This window comes from Euprymna scolopes, chromosome 28 (genome assembly GCF_053919585.1).
Source record: "Euprymna scolopes isolate OS-2025 chromosome 28, ASM5391958v1, whole genome shotgun sequence".
NCBI classification, from domain to species: Eukaryota; Metazoa; Mollusca; class Cephalopoda; order Sepiida; family Sepiolidae; genus Euprymna; species Euprymna scolopes.
In genome coordinates, this window is record NC_136509.1 from 54,409,173 (window position 1) to 54,426,031 (window position 16,859).

Below are 16,859 nucleotides of genomic sequence, written 5' to 3' on the forward strand. Positions count from 1 at the left end.
AGCACTTGCAATGAAAATAACGATAGAGCAGAGACATGCTCGCAACATCTCTGTGGTGAAAAAGAGGTTGCAGGGAAGAGAAAAGGGCATCACCTACTAGGTTTTGAAGCTGGTTTTGAACTCTATTACTGCTGGATAAGTAGCACCAAGCAGCTCTTACCCAGATGCGGCAACACTACTCCATTTTAGGACGTACTTGGCTCTTATACAGATAGAGGATTGCATCGACAGTGAAATATACTGAGACCTTCCTTTCTTTATTCATTTTATATGTTAATAAACAGAGAGAGAGAGAAAGATAGAGACGAAAGTGAGAGTAATAGACACTGAATAAAATAAAAGTGTGTCAGGGGCGAGAGTAAACAACATATAGTGAGAGAGATTGAAATGGATAGTAAGAAACTTAAAATGGATCACCTGATGGGTTAATTGGAAATTGAGGCTAAAATTTAAAATGTTTTTCACATATAACTCAATCCTAAAATTGAGGAATATTTTAGCATCTGTTTTGTTTGAAACAAATGTTGATTAATTCAGCTTTAGCATATATACAACAATCTTAAGGAAAATGTGTGAATGCAGAGACTAATCCGCATGAGCTACAAACATTCGCCGGCCACATAGAAATTGCAGCAGAAGTAAAATAAAAACAGAGAAACATCATATGGAACCAAGAAAACTGAAACTGTAAAATTCTTAGGTAATTACCGCCTCCTCTCTTAAAAAGAAATAATAATTGTAGTGTCCGCATCAACTGACACCATATCAAATAATTTAGAAGGACTGAGAATTGAAAGGTTGAGGATAGAAAGCACTAACCAGACCTCCACTGGATGAATGCAAAGAAAACTGGAACCTTGAGAAGGTTTATTGCCATCAAAATTTCAGTGATGACCAATGGTCATTGCAAGGGAGAAGTCAGTAGCAAGTAGCTGTTGCGATGATGCAAATTCATTTGCAAACATTATCAAAAGAGATGGAAAGTATTGAAAATCTGGGAAGATTTCTTGTCATCTGGACTCCAGTAATCTCTGATGATGACTTTCCTAGTGACTACAAATAATAATAATAATAATAATAATAATAATATAATGGCTTCCTTTCAGTTTCAACAACTAATGGTTATCCTCTATGTGAGGAATGCATAGTGAAGTAATGGTTTTGCAATTGTTAACTGCATCTCTCTGGAACTGGCATTGATTAAGATTAGTGGTAAGGAGAAGTTCAGGACAATTGGAAACAGTGCTGGGATAAACAGAGAAAGACTAGTGTTATTTCAGAGTTTTCCTTCTCATCAGTTACACAATCAAGGCTTAAGTCTACTCTCTTATTTAATCCATAGCTTGGGGTGATATATAGATTCATACCTTTCCAAGGGCATTAGTGAAAATAATGTGCCGACGACAGACCTTGAATCCAGTACGCCCGTATCTGTAACAACGACACCACACCTACACCTCCTCTTATAATATTGTGGTTCATTTTTTTCTTCTAAACCAATAACAAATATTTTTCAGAGGAGTCACTGATCTAGAAAAGAACTCATTGTTATTAGGTACAATATGTAAATAAAATTACATTATGGCATCGTGTTCTAATTGTGATAATTAAGATGAACAGGAAATAGGGACAATTAGAAGTTGCAAGCTATAGTGCGGGATTCCCAGATATTTTGACCTTTTTAAAAAAAAAAAAAAAAGAAAAAAAAAAAGGAATGACAATACCAGTGTCGTGATAAGAATTGAATAACAAAAAAAGATGGATTGCAAAAAAATTAATGTAGATGTGATGTGGGTGTAAAAGTATCATTTGTTGCTGTGTGCGTTCCTTGAGAATGTGCACACACACATACACACACCATCTTCGGCTCTAGGAAGTGCAACAAAGAATAATTTTTTACACAAGAATTTCCATTATTTTATTTTTACTAACAAAAAGATTTTTATTTGCTTTTTACTGGAACCATCTCAGAACACAGTATTCATTAAAAAGAAAAAAAAAAGTGTAAGATTATTCTTCATTTAATAATTGCAATAAACACGGACATAGGGCACTCTGAACTGGAATAAAAATAAAAATTGCCTCAGTCTAGGCAGATTTTTGACGATATCGAATTTTCCTGCTCAAATGCCGCTATTCCGAATTCAGAACAGCAAACCAACATTAATATAGACTGTCTCCTTCAGTGAGTAAACGGTCATGATTTAAAATAATTTTTTTTGTGGTAACATTTATATATATACACATATATATACTAGCGAGGGTACCCGGCATTGCCTAGGTGTGGTGAAGTGTGAGAGTAAATCAAAACAATAATAAAATGGAAAAAAAAATAAGCGAACAAAATAACCCTGTTTAAATGTTAAACCTTTTTGAAAAAAAAAAAAAAAAAAAACAGCGAACATGGTGGAAAAATAAAAAAAAACAACAAAAAAAACAGTGAACGTGATGGAAAAATAAAAAAAACAAAAAAAAACAGTGAACATGATGGAAAAATAAAAAAAAACAAAAAAAAACAGTGAATGCGATGGAAAAATAAAAAAAACAAAAAAAAACAGTGAACATGATGAAAAAATTAAAAAAAAAAAAAAAACAGTGAACATGATGGAAAAAAAAAAAAAAAAAAAAAAAAACCAGTGAACATGATGGAAAATTAAAAAAAACAAAAAAAACAGTGAACGTGATGGAAAAATAAAAAAAACAAAAAAAAACAGTGAACATGATGGTAAAATAAAAAAAACAAAAAAACAGTGAACATGATGGTAAAATAAAAAAAACAAAAAAAAAACAGTGAACATGATGGAAAAATAAAAAAAACAAAAAAAAAAACAGTGAACATGATGGAAAAATAAAAAAAACAAAAAAAAAACAGTGAACGTGATGGAAAAATAAAAAAAAAACAAAAAAAACAGTGAACATGATGGAAAAATAAAAAAAACAAAAAAAACAGTGAACATGATGGAAAAATAAAAAAAACAAAAAAAAAACAGTGAACGTGATGGAAAAATAAAAAAAACAAAAAAAACAGTGAACATGATGGAAAAATAAAAAAAACAAAAAAAACAGTGAACATGATGGAAAAATAAAAAAAACAAAAAAAAACAGTGAACATGATGGAAAAATAAAAAAAACAAAAAAAACAGTGAACATGATGGAAAAATAAAAAAAACAAAAAAAACAGTGAACATGATGGAAAAATAAAAAAAACAAAAAAAACAGTGAACATGATGGAAAAATAAAAAAACAAAAAAAACAGTGAACATGATGGAAAAATAAAAAAAACAAAAAAAACAGTGAACATGATGGAAAAATAAAAAAACAAAAAAAACAGTGAACATGATGGAAAAATAAAAAAACAAAAAAAACAGTGAACATGATGGAAAAATAAAAAAAACAAAAAAACAGTGAACATGATGGAAAAATAAAAAAAACAAAAAAAAAACAGTGAACGTGATGGAAAAATAAAAAAAACAAAAAAAACAGTGAACATGATGGAAAAATAAAAAAAACAAAAAAAACAGTGAACATGATGGAAAAATAAAAAAAACAAAAAAAACAGTGAACGTGATGGAAAAATAAAAAAAACAAAAAAAACAGTGAACATGATGGAAAAATAAAAAAACAAAAAAAACAGTGAACATGATGGAAAAATAAAAAAAACAAAAAAAACAGTGAACATGATGGAAAAATAAAAAAAACAAAAAAAAACAGTGAACGTGATGGAAAAATAAAAAAAACAAAAAAAACAGTGAACATGATGGAAAAATAAAAAAAACAAAAAAACAGTGAACATGATGGAAAAATAAAAAAAACAAAAAAAAACAGTGAACATGATGGAAAAATAAAAAAAACAAAAAAAACAGTGAACATGATGGAAAAATAAAAAAAACAAAAAAAACAGTGAACATGATGGAAAAATAAAAAAAACAAAAAAAAAACAGTGAACATGATGGAAAAATAAAAAAAACAAAAAAAAACAGTGAACATGATGGAAAAATAAAAAAACAAAAAAAACAGTGAACATGATGGAAAAATAAAAAAAAACAGTGATCATGATGGAAAAATAAAAAAAACAGTGATCATGATGGAAAAATAAAAAAAAACAAAAAAAACAGTGAACATGATGGAAAAAATAAAAAAAACAAAAAAAAACTGAACATGATGGAAAAATACAAAAAACAAAAAAAAAACAGTGAACATGATGGAAAAATAAAAAAAAGGGAAAATAAAGAATAAACAAACAAAAAAATGGCATAAATAACCCTGTTTAAATATTAAAAACTTTAAAAATCTAAAAAAAAAAAAAAAAACAAATGCCCGATATATCAGCATGAATGTGCCACCTTAAAACAATGACGCTGTCACTATAACCACTACTCTAGGATCGCATCAGCGAAGTAACATCGTTTTTTTTTCTCTCTCTAAACTAATTCAAGAAAGAAAGTTTTTCGCGCATGCGTTCGTAGTTTTAAATCAAACCTGCTCGTTTATATATATAGATTACAAACACAAATTATTTATGTAAAAACTATTACATATTTCAGAGACATACCATGGTTTCATTGCAGTGGATCTGCCTTTTAAAAAGCTTTTAAAAATTCAAACAAATCATCAGCGACTCATGAAATGATAAAAAAATGGCGCCATTCTTCAATTTGTTTTACATTTTGTGGGTTTAATAGAATGATGATGATGAAGATGATAACAGCAACAATAACAGTATAAATGAATAAAACACACACACACATATATATATATATATATATATATATATATATATATATATATATATATATATATATATGAACTCTCTTGTCGATTTCGACATATGAGGTTCTATCACAACTAAGTTGTTTGGAAATCTACACAAATGATTTGTTTATAGATTTGTGTAGAACCAACCACACTTTTTGGTATGACTGCTAATCTCTGTCAGTGCAGATAACTGCCACAAGATAAAGCATACAATAGACCACAGGGTTTTACATCAGAGGTTTTCCTTTTAGATGCATGTCTTAACGAAGACTGGGGGTACCCAGTTACCAACCTGGAAATTTCTACAACTATATATATATATACACTTGTGCCCGATATTATTCATACCCCCTCTTGAAAATTGAGTTTATTAGGTGTAACTTTGTAAGAATTTATTGTTTACGTCCATATTGATACATATTCTTAATAAACCTCTTCTGATCATTTTCGTCATTTTAAAATCTCGGGATACTTGTAATAAAAGAAATATACAGCTATTTATAAAATCTGCAATGTTCAAAAATAATCATACCCCCTTATTTTTTCAGTATTAATCGAGTTTCTGACTGTTTGTTTCCTGTTTGTTGATTCTTATTTTGAATGCTTTTATACAACCTTTGATTAATTTCATTTCGTTTTTTGCATTTTTCAGAAATTAAAATGATATCAACTGAAAACCAAAAAAAGAATAAAAATTATTAGAATGGGGAAGAAAAAAGAGCTTAGTAATGATCTTAGGACTAAAATTGTGAATTCACATAAGGATGGTTTAGGTTACAAGTCAATTTCCAAGAAATTTGAGGTCCCTACAGCAACAGTACAGAGCATCATCAAAAAATTCCAGAGCCACCACACAACAAACAACTTGATTGGTAGAGGAAGGAAAAGGAAACTGTCTGCTAGAGCCACCAGGAATATTGTAAGAAGTGTTAATGCAAATCCAACCACCACTACTAAGGACATTTTAGAAAATCTGGAGTCTTCTGGCATAAAAATATCAAGGCAAACATTGCAAAGGACTCTGCATGAAAATGGTCTGAAAGGAAGAAGACCAAGATGGACTCCATTGCACACCGGAAAACGCTTTGCAGCACGTCTAAAGTTTGCTAGGACCCATGTGAATTCTCCAGAGTCCGTTTTCTCAAGTATTTTGTGGACTGACGAAACAAAAATTGAATTGTTTGGCCATATGGATGCTTCTTACGTTTGGAGGAAGAAAGGAGAAGCTTACAACCCAAAGAACACCATACCCACGGTGAAACATGGTGGTGGTAGCCTAATGTTTTGGGGCTCCTTTTCGGCTAGTGGTCCAGGTAGTTTTGTCAAGATAGATGGAACCATGAAGAAGGAGCAATATTTGGAGATACTCCAGAAAAACATTAGACAGGATGCGGAGAAGCTCCATTTAGGACCAAACTGGGTCCTTCAACAGGATAATGATCCAAAACATACTGCCAAAATAGTCAAGAAATGGTTTGAGGATAATCACATTAATGTTTTGGAATGGCCTAGCCAGAGTCCTGACCTGAACCCTATCGAAAACCTCTGGCACATATTGAAAACTGAGGTTAAAAAGCAGAAACCTAGAAATTTGAGGGATTAAGAGAACTACTGCATTGAAGAATGGTCAAAAATCAGTGTTGATGCTTGTAAAAACCTTGTTGATAAATATCCAAAACGGTTACAGGCAGTTATTAAGAATAAAGGGCATGCTATTGACTATTAGTAAGAGAGGTATGAATAATTTTGAACTAGTGCCATTATTGTTTTTCTTAGTATAATGCTTCAAACTTGCATAATTTATTTATTTGTTGAGTTTAAATTAAATGCTTATGCTTGATTTATTGTTTGAAATCCCTTTAATATTGTCTATCTTCTGGTTTGAGCAATATTCTTATAGAAATCTCAAAGATCCGAGGGGTATGAATAATATCGGGCACAAGTGTATATATATATATATATATATATATATATATATATATATATATATATATAGTTTTATTAATTTATTTATACTTTTATCATTATCATCATTATTCTACTAATGCTGAGTTAGTCAATGTTTGTTTCTTTAATGTTTCTTTCCTAGATATTTTAATTTCAGAAAATATATAGGAATGTATTCTTTAGTTTTGGGATTAAGTAATGCTTGAAAATAATTCCATTTTAATTGACTTCAAGTTGTAATTAATTCACCATTAATTATTTCCATATCATATCACTTCCTTTCTCCTTATATCTTATTTTAGCTTCATTCTTATTTTATTTTCTCTTTAACAGTCGTTGTTGATATTCATTTCTATCAAGGAACAATGAAGTTCTGAATCTCAGATTAGTCTGTTGCTGAACTGCAGCTTCCACTGTGACTGTGCAGGCTTATCCTGATTGCCAGACTCTGTTGTAGTTGCTACAGATGTAGGTGATATCTGGTTCTGAGAGCTCTGTTGCAGCCTTCTGCCATCTGTGCTCTCTCTTCTCTCTCCACTGCTGGCCTTTCTTCTCCTCATGGAGCATATCTTCACAGCACTTCTCCAGCCATTATGATCTCCAGCCATGGACTCCCACCTGCTCTCATGTTTCGTTTGTAGACATCTTTGTAGAATAGATTTCATGCTGGTCTGTAGCCAGTTATGAAATTATTGAATGGAATATTCTTTGGGATCCTCTCATTGGAGTTAACAATGAGTGAGCAGAACAAACGTTTGGGGTGTCCATTTGATGAACGATACTCTTGTTTGAGACAAAGTTCTACCAAGCAATTTCCAGGATTCTCAGTGGAGCGGTGGAGCGGTGGAGCGGGTTAAATCTGTTTCTTGACAAGTGTAAAAAGTTCATGATTTACTGCCGTAAAATATGCTCAGTACACCTTCATCTTGTGATTGGCAGTCAGTATCTTGTTGTTCTGGACTCTTTTTGCTAAGTAAGCCATGGCTGTTGCCATCTTCTTGATACGTTCATTATAAACAAAAGGAAAAACACAATAAGCAGTAACAACACGATTCAACTCATAGCTGAGAGGAAAAATGATAGTGAAGAGATATATTGAGCAGAAAGCGCTTTGTCTTTTTATATTAAACTGACTTTGTAAACTCCAACAATTTAATCAGAATTCAATGGATGACTCAATAGGTTAAAATCTTTTATAATACAGGCACACACAAACAGAGTTGAATTTATCCTTATGTTAATCTTATGAGCAAAATATATGCTCCTTCAGATTGCATATTTTTGCATGCATAATATAAGTGTTTAGTTTGCGAATGAAAAGTAGCTGTGCATTACTCATCAAAATAGGGAATAATGCTTGGGAAGCAGTCTTATGACAACAGAAGATACTATGCTAAACATGTAAAGACGGAGGTAATGCCTGGAAAGATGGTTTCATGACAACTGAAAACTACTACACTACACTATTTCCAGCCTTTTTCTATAAACGAAGAAGTAGGGATGATACTACAACTACAGAACAAATACTACACCCTTACCCAACTCCCTCAAAAAAAAAAGGAGGAGGCAATGTCTGGGAAATGTTATCATGACGAATGAATATATATACTGGGAGGAAGGTCTGATGATAACAGATACTACACTAACTCATCTTCCTAAAAAGGAAGCAGTAATGCTTGAGATGATGGTCTCACAACAACAGAACAGATACTACACTACTTCCTGAATTCAGCTGACATAGTATAGTACACTAAGTTGAGCATTGAAAACTTGTACGATTATAAAATTAAGTATGTCAGTTTCAGACAGACAGATATCAAATCTCCATTAGTAATATGTATACCAAAGAGACATAAACATTTGTGCTAATAAGGTTTATTATATTACCATATGATCTTGTATCTCATTTATTCTTTCCTGTCTGGGGATTCCAGTTTTGCAAACCGTAATCCTAAAAAAAAGCGGATTTGTTTTTAGATAAACACCAAAGAAATCATACAGGTTATTTGATATGGCAGAGGCGCTTATAAACAATCACATTCAAATGTGTTCATTTGGTTACAACTACAGAGCACACAAATGAATCAGGATACTTCATTTACTTTGAAATATAATTCAAACAATTTACTTTTTCTCTGCCAGTTTATAAATACATCAAAATTATTTCTTGCGGTAACAATCCTCGACAATTACAGTAAATACGATTCTAATTTTATTTAAGACTACATGTAACTACCTAGAGTTGCCCGGGATGCAGTGAAGTCATTCTTGTGTAATTTTTATGTTTTCACAATTTTAAACTTATACAGAAAAAGAAATAAAATTTTAGTTGTGAGGAAATAAATTCTCTTTATATTCTTCAATTAAAATACGAGTTATTCCTCTTGCTGGTTTTGGTTTTTCAGTCACAACTAAAAAACATTTTCCATATTATAAGTTGTCCAAAAATCCGTCAGAAATTTGTTGCCAACATTATTTTTTACAATATACTGTAGTAAAGCATAGTGCCAACAACATGGTAGAAGTATAATAAATGAAAATTGGCTAGTTAGAATCAAATGTCAGCATAAATGCTATTTAGATCCAACTTTCAAAATTTTACAGATTGTATATGTTAGATTAGTTGTAGCTTTGCTTGTTATCTACAAGGAAAAAACTTCTACCGTATGTGTCACACACACACACGTATATATATAAAAACAAAGGATTAATAAAACATTAAAAAACACTATAATAAGAGTTAAAAGCATATTTAATTTTCAAAAAGGAGACAAATTAAGTGGATTGTCTTTAATCCGCAGAGTTATCTATGTATATAAAAGCGAAAATGTGTATATGTATGTTTGTATGTATGTATGTGTGTTTGTGTGTCCGCTAAAAACTTTCGACACACGGAACAAAAATTCACAAATTTGGTATCATATTGAAGCCCCATCCTTCACCCGAAAAATATTGATAAATTGGCCAAAAACGTTCATTTTTTCACCCTGAAATCGACAATTTTCGACGGGGGGGGGTCAACAAAAACGGTCCTCTCGTGATGACAACCGGTTCTACGCATGTGTCAGATGATGTCATGACCTGATTTACTTTAAATAGTTGAAGAACTGACTAAATTTCATGCACGTCGCGTTAGCTCAGTTGGTTAGTGCGTTGGGTCATTATCTAAAGGTTTTGGGTTTGAATCGTGGTGTGAGATGTCTTCTTTTTTTTTCGATTTTTTAAATTTAAATATTGAACCAGTGTTATTTAAGCCATTTTTCACGTAACATTCATTTTTCTGTTTTTTTTTTTTTACTTTGCTTATCCACCCCCGACCACACACCCAAAAACACCTGGGTACCCACCGATTTTTTAAATTTTAATATCGAAACAGGCTTATTTAAGTTATTTTTCACGTGTTTTTTATTTTTTAACATTCGTTTTTCTGTTTTCTTTTTTGTTTTTGTTTTTCAGATTTTTACATTTAACATCGTTCGTTTGCCTTACGTTAGTTTTTTTTGTGTTTTTTTTTATGTTTTGATTACCCCCACCTTAAGTTTTAACGTTCGTTTTTATGTTTTCTTTTTTTACTTCGCTTATAACACACAAACCTCGTCATTGACCTCATTAAAAACAACTGCTGAATAGCTATTGCTTACGTCGTCGTCGTCGTCGTAACGCTCGCACAAAATCTTAATTCTACGACTTCCATGCGGGCACCTGTCAATTTTGTTCTTACTTAAATAAATTCAAACATCTTTCAGTAACTCATTCTGGCTGGCCGAACGGTTCATGTTTTTTTCACATTTTATTTTCCAACTTCGCCTCAGGGCTTCGGATTCGACCCTACCAACTTACCAAAACTTTTTACCCCCCCCCCCCGGTTTCTTTTTTATTTAAGAGCACACACACCTCGAAACACCCGGGCAACGCCGGGTACCCCCGCTAGTCTATATATATATACATAAAAGCGAAAATGTGTGTATGTATGTTTGTATGTATGTATGTATGTGTGTTTGTATGTCTCACTAAAACTTTCGACACGGGTCACAGATTTTCGCCAGATCAGTATCATTTTAAAGTTCCAACCTTCGCACGACAAATATAGAAAAATTGGCCAAAAACGTTAATTCCTTCACCCTGAAATCAGCAGTTTTCTACAGGTTGGGGGGGTCAGCAAAAACTGTCCTCTCATGACGAGTTCGCTTCTACACATGCGTCATACGACGTCGAAACATGATTTACTTTAAATATTTGAAAAAGCGACACAATTTCGTCAACGTCGTCTTAACTCAGTTGTTTAGAGCGCGGCCTCATTATCTAAAGGTTTTGGGTTCGAATCGTGGTGTGAGATGTTTTTTATTTTTTTCGATTTTTAAAGGTTTAATATTGAAACAGGGTTATTTAAGCCAGTGTTTTTTTTAGTTTTTATTTTTCAGATTTTTTAAAGAAGTTCGTTTTTCTGTTTTGCGTTTTCTTTTTTGTTTTCCCCATTTTACATTTAACATCGTTTGTTTGCCTTACGTTAGTTTCTTTTGTGCTTTTTTTTCGATTTTTTAAAATTTACTTTGCTTATTCTTATGTTTTGATTAACACCTCCCACCCCCACCTCCCACCCCCAACTCCAAACACCCGGGCAACGCCGGGTACCCCCCGCTAGTATATATATATATATATATATATATATATATATATATATGAAAATGTCTATATTCTAAATTCCAAGATGTTGTTCATCTTATCGCATGTTAAAATGTTCAATTTTTGACAGCACCTGTTTCATAGTGCAGAAATAATCATATAATTATTATGTCATTTTTTTTTTACTTACACATCAGAAGAATTGTTAACGTTAAGAAAGAAAAAACAGAATTTAGAATTTTGGCATGATTATATAAATCCGAAAAGTCCAAAGAGAAATTGCATCATGTAAAGTGATATTTATGCCATTGAACATTTTAACATGGTAAAAGAAATAAACGGTAAGATGAACTACATCTTGGAATTTGAAATAAAGATTTTTTATAATTTATTTGTATATGCTCTGTTGTCATATTTTAACATACATCGAGCTTTATAAATAAAAGAATTGATATTGATAATCAGGATGAAATATAATTGAATAAGCATATTTTTCCCATAAACACATTATATATATATATATATATATATATATATATATATATATATATATATATATATACCTACAGACACTAGTGTTTCATCCTTTCGGGAATCCTCAGTGCAGGGTGTCACGATTAACATCAGTCAATAGATTCGAGCCCGGCAACACAAGTCATCTCTGGCCTGATTTACAAGGACCGTATCCATTCGGCTACTGTCAATCACGTGAAATAACGTTGAAATTGAAACATTTTTTTTTAAATGTTTTTTTACATCAAAGTGATCTAATCATTATATGATGCTCTATGCATAAGAGCTAAATTGACCGACTTAATTCAATTGAAAGTGCTCAACGATAAGAAACAAGTTTCTTAAAGGGGCCGACATAATTATTTACTATAATAATTAAATACCTACAGACACTAGAGTTTCATCCTTTCGGGAATCCTTATATATATATATATATATATATATATATATATATATATATTGATGGATTTTACCGTCACTGGATTTTTTATCTTCCACTAGACTATCCATTCATGTGTAATCACCTTTTTCTTTACCATATTCCCTTTGCTTAACTTATTTTGTTTTCAAGTAAGATCTTTGACTTACTTGTTGTTTCATCAAATACTTCTGCATGCAAAATCCGATCCCGCATTTTGCTAATTCCTACCCTCTGATGAGAAGGAGAGTATTTCTTCGAAACTCCGCGGATTAAGGACTATCCATTTATCTAGTGTTTCCTTTTCAGATTAAATATGTTTTTAATTCATTTCAAAGTGTTTTTTAACATATTTTATTAACTGTTTGCTCATATACATATATATATATATATATATATATATATTGTAGTAACTCACGGTAGAGGGGTTACCACTTATAGTAGCTCCAGCCAGGAGTCACTAATTTGTAAGCGTGTGAGTGTTCACCAATTCATAATCAGGATTAATCAAATTTTAGGACCGAGATTGCAGGTGCATGAATCTCTTGAAGTAGAAAGTAGTTGGGTATTCACAAGACCATTAAAGGTAAATTTAATGAGATCATCGATTAATAGAAAGATGTCACCAGATCGCATTCACATACATAAATTAAAAATATAGAAATAACTCCGGAAAATAATGACACGTGACAAAGAACTCAAAATCAGCATGAAATAAATAATAAATTATTTACGTATTAGGAATATTAATTCAAATCGTTCCAACAAAAGTGTTTTCTTGTGATGAGTGTTCATTATGCAGGATTAGCTAAATGAGGATTTTGCAAGAATAGCATGGAGTTTAAAATTACTGATTTTTATGAACAGAGTGTCACACATGGCTTGAAATTAATGTGATTATTTTCTCAGAGAAAAACAGTGATTAAAGCATGTAAGTGAAATGCGTGTGTGTGTTCATCACATAAGAAAACAGTAGTTTGAAATAACATTGTTTAAAAGAAGAAATAATTCTCATTTGATGTGGTAATTTTCCATGATGAGAATTAAGATTCATGTGCAGCAGAGTGCGCAATTTCAAGACGGGGGATTTTAACGTGCCCAAATGGAGGAGTTATTTTGACATCTAGTCTGAGGGAAGACAAGAGAAAAATTAGAATAAACTAATATTATTTTGTGGCATTCTTGATGAAGCTGTTTTACGTCTAAATAGATGGAATCCAGCATATGTGATGATCACAGGCACCAGTGATGTTTACTTGTAGACTGTGTCCTGGACTGTTTGAATTTTGGCGGTTAAATCCTTATATAGAGGTGTTCTCACATGTTCCAGCCTGTTTGTTGTATCTCTATGCGCAGAAACGTAACATAGTTCCTTTGTTCCACGTGTGCAGGTGGTCAAGTCGCAACGTTGTGTGCTTATGCGTTCTGATATTTATGGGCGTTGAAAATGGTGATTGCTATCAAAATGTTCCTGCCGAAAATGTTTTCCAGCAGTATGTAGCAGCAGTCACTACAATATATATATATATATATATCAATCACATCAATTCCTGATGTATGTGCTTCAGTGTTGCAAAATTTTGATGATGGAAAAATTATGAAAATTGAGTCGATTTAAATTAACATAAGCTCTCCATTCGTTAGAATAAATTACCGAGACTTCAACGACTTCTTGTTGAATATTTGGCTGGTGTGGTACGGTCTCCTAGGGTTAGGTTTCAGCTCGATAAGCACAGATTGTTTTGAAACTAAAGAAATGTTTTCCTTGCCTTTGTACCGTGTTTATTGCAATGTAGGGGGCAAATCGCATAACAAGATGTAGATATAACAAAGTAGATTCGTTACACGTAGATAACGAGCCAAAATGATACAATTCGATTAGAATTAGGTTACATTTTCACTTTTCTGAAAAGACTTTGTAAATAAAGGCTACCATTTTAACTACGATTCTAATTTTATGCTATGAAGACTTGTGCATTTTAACATTCCTCAAAATTATTTGTTTTCATGTTAGAATTCCGTTCATCGCTAGGGAAGAGTTAACAAACCCTTACTCATCCCCATGTTCAGAATGATTTTCTAAATTTGCCGGGATGTTAAAATGCACAGGTACAAGAAAGGTGATATTTCAGGTTTTAGTTAAAGCAAGTAGTTCGCTTTTACTTTAAGATTTAAAAATTTTCCATTCTTTGAAAAAGATTGTAAATGACTATCATTTCGAATGTTTACATGAAGGGAAAACAGATTTAAGTAGACAAGAACAGATAACTCAATCAGATTAAATCTTGATTTAGTCTTGAAAATGGTCGTTTAAATCTTTCGATACGAAAGTTGGTAAAATTTGAAAGAATATTTAAAAGATAATATTTTTTTACAGAAATAACATAAATTTGGAATTGTATTTCGTGCAATTAAAATATGTTTTTTTTTCTACAAGAATCTGAAAATTAGAATCGTCGTATTGTCGTATTTACTGTAATTACCGAGGATTTGTTATCTTAAAAAGCACCAGTTCAAGTTTATCTGTTTTTGTTTAAAAACCAAACGAAAACAAAACCGTCCATTTTCAAACGTTTCTGTACCATATCAAAAGAGGAACAATAACAACTTCCTCATTTTCTTCATGAAACCAACATTATTTCCTTCTCCAAGGTTATTTTGTTTTAAATAATTTCCGAAATCGTACGATCGTCTGTCCTTATTTACTTATCCCTCTCCACGAGGGCCAAATTGAGCACACGTTTTTTTTTGTTTTTTTTTTTATGTTGGGGAAATCGAGTCCCCACCCCATCCGATAGGGTGCATTCTACTTTGAAACAACAACAACAACAAAAATAAGCAGTGGATAGTTTTGTCATCGGCACTCTCTTATTTTCATGGAGGGGACAATTCCTGGGAGGATTACCCTTCTGAAACAGAATGGATGTTGAGCTTTGTTCATGTAAAAAGAAATATTTGTACAAAATGATGAGGATGAATGCAACAAATAATTCTATGCCAACACCTATATGTGCGATTATATATATATATATATATATATATATATATATATATATATATATATATATATATATATACACACACACACAGCGCTGATTGAGAAGGGGGGGACGTTTGGAGCTTCCGTTGTGGACTCTACTATTTTCAAGCACTGTTTTATGTTTCGTTTATAATGGGTTGGCGATTAAATTATGAAATGTAAAAAATGGTAATTTATAAAATAGGGCGCTTTTCCACTTAACAATCCTTTCATGAATCGTGGCCCCATGTTGTGAAATTTTTAAATTGACTGACATATAGTACAAAGGTCTCCCCTCACATCAAAGTTTCAGAGGGGATCTCCAAGACCTCAGGGCTGTATATGCACACACACACACACACACACACACACACACACACACTCACGCACATAGCGTACAAGAGGGGAAGGGAAATAAAAAGGGGGCCATTACTTACTGTCCACATCGTTTAGCTTTGCCTTTTCATCCTCCAATTTGGCCTTGAGGACCTCAGCCTCCCTACTGAGGGCCTCCATACTCTCCGAATTGGAGCCGATCGCCTCCGTGGCAGCCATGTTGAATAATAATCTCCAGGGTCTCTCGAAGACGATGAAGGAGGAAAGTGCGCGAGTAGGAGGAGGAAGAGACAACGACGACAACAAAAGGGAAAGTCGATATTCTACAGCATCAAATGTTTATAATAAAGAGAAAAGAGTCGATCGTACGAACTCTCCCTTTTCACCCGCCTCTCTCTTTCTCTTTCTCTTTCTCTCCTCGACTATTAAAACGAATTCATACGAAGCAAGTAAAGAATAATAAGGAAAGGGAGTGGTTGCAGTTATGATGGCTGGTGCGCGTGGTAGGAGGAGGAAGTCTGACAAAATGGAAAAGCCGCGAGTAATAGTGGCAGCAAAAATGGGCAGTAGTACTACTCGAGCGATATTGGTAGTAGAAATAGGCAACCAATTGGTTGTGAGAACCTGCAACCGGAAATCTTGTATCGAAATGTATTTATTATTTGGTGCTCTGTGTGAGTGAATTTTGTGATCTCCAAACACTTCTCCCATCATTTACACACACACACACACACACACACACACAAGACGCGCTTGCACAAGTTAACTGTAGCAGCATTGTCTGTCACAAGGCCTCAATAAAAGAGCCCCCGGGATCCATCTATTCTAAAGAAAGTAAATGTTTACTCGACGATGAGCATTTCACATAGTAATTTACAATGTTTTCTAGTTTTTGTTATTTTAGTGATTTGAACTAATGTTCAGTTAATATTAATTTTAAGAGTTGCTCGAAACTATTTCAAGACACCATATTATTTTACTTAAACCATGATATTTAATGTTTTATTTACAACAAATATGTGCTGAATTCTATTTCAGTAACAAACATTATTTAGAAAGAAATGCTCTCTAAAAACTTAGTTTTACTTAAACCGTATGTTAGTAAAAAAAAAAAAAAAAAATTTACCCCTCTTCCCCATCAAAAATGGTTCTTTGTCCTTTAACTAGAAAACTATGAATTTAGAATCTTTATTATTACTTTGTTTATGCTACTATTACTGATGAAGAAGAAGAAGAAGAAGAAGAAGA

At 32.4% G+C, this 16,859-nt stretch overlaps 1 protein-coding gene across 1 annotated transcript in view; it reads right to left on the reverse strand.

Moving 5' to 3' along the window:
* Window positions 1-16,072, reverse strand: part of LOC145249632 (guanine nucleotide-binding protein subunit beta-5a-like) — a 73,711-nt gene extending 57,639 nt beyond the window's left edge. Inside the window, exon 1 of the mRNA XM_080111381.1 lies at window positions 15,713-16,072. Coding sequence (XP_079967507.1) covers window positions 15,713-15,830 — 118 coding nt within the window. The 5' untranslated portion in view covers window positions 15,831-16,072. The remainder of the gene's footprint in view (window positions 1-15,712) is intronic.
* Between the last annotated feature and the right edge of the window lie 787 nt (window positions 16,073-16,859).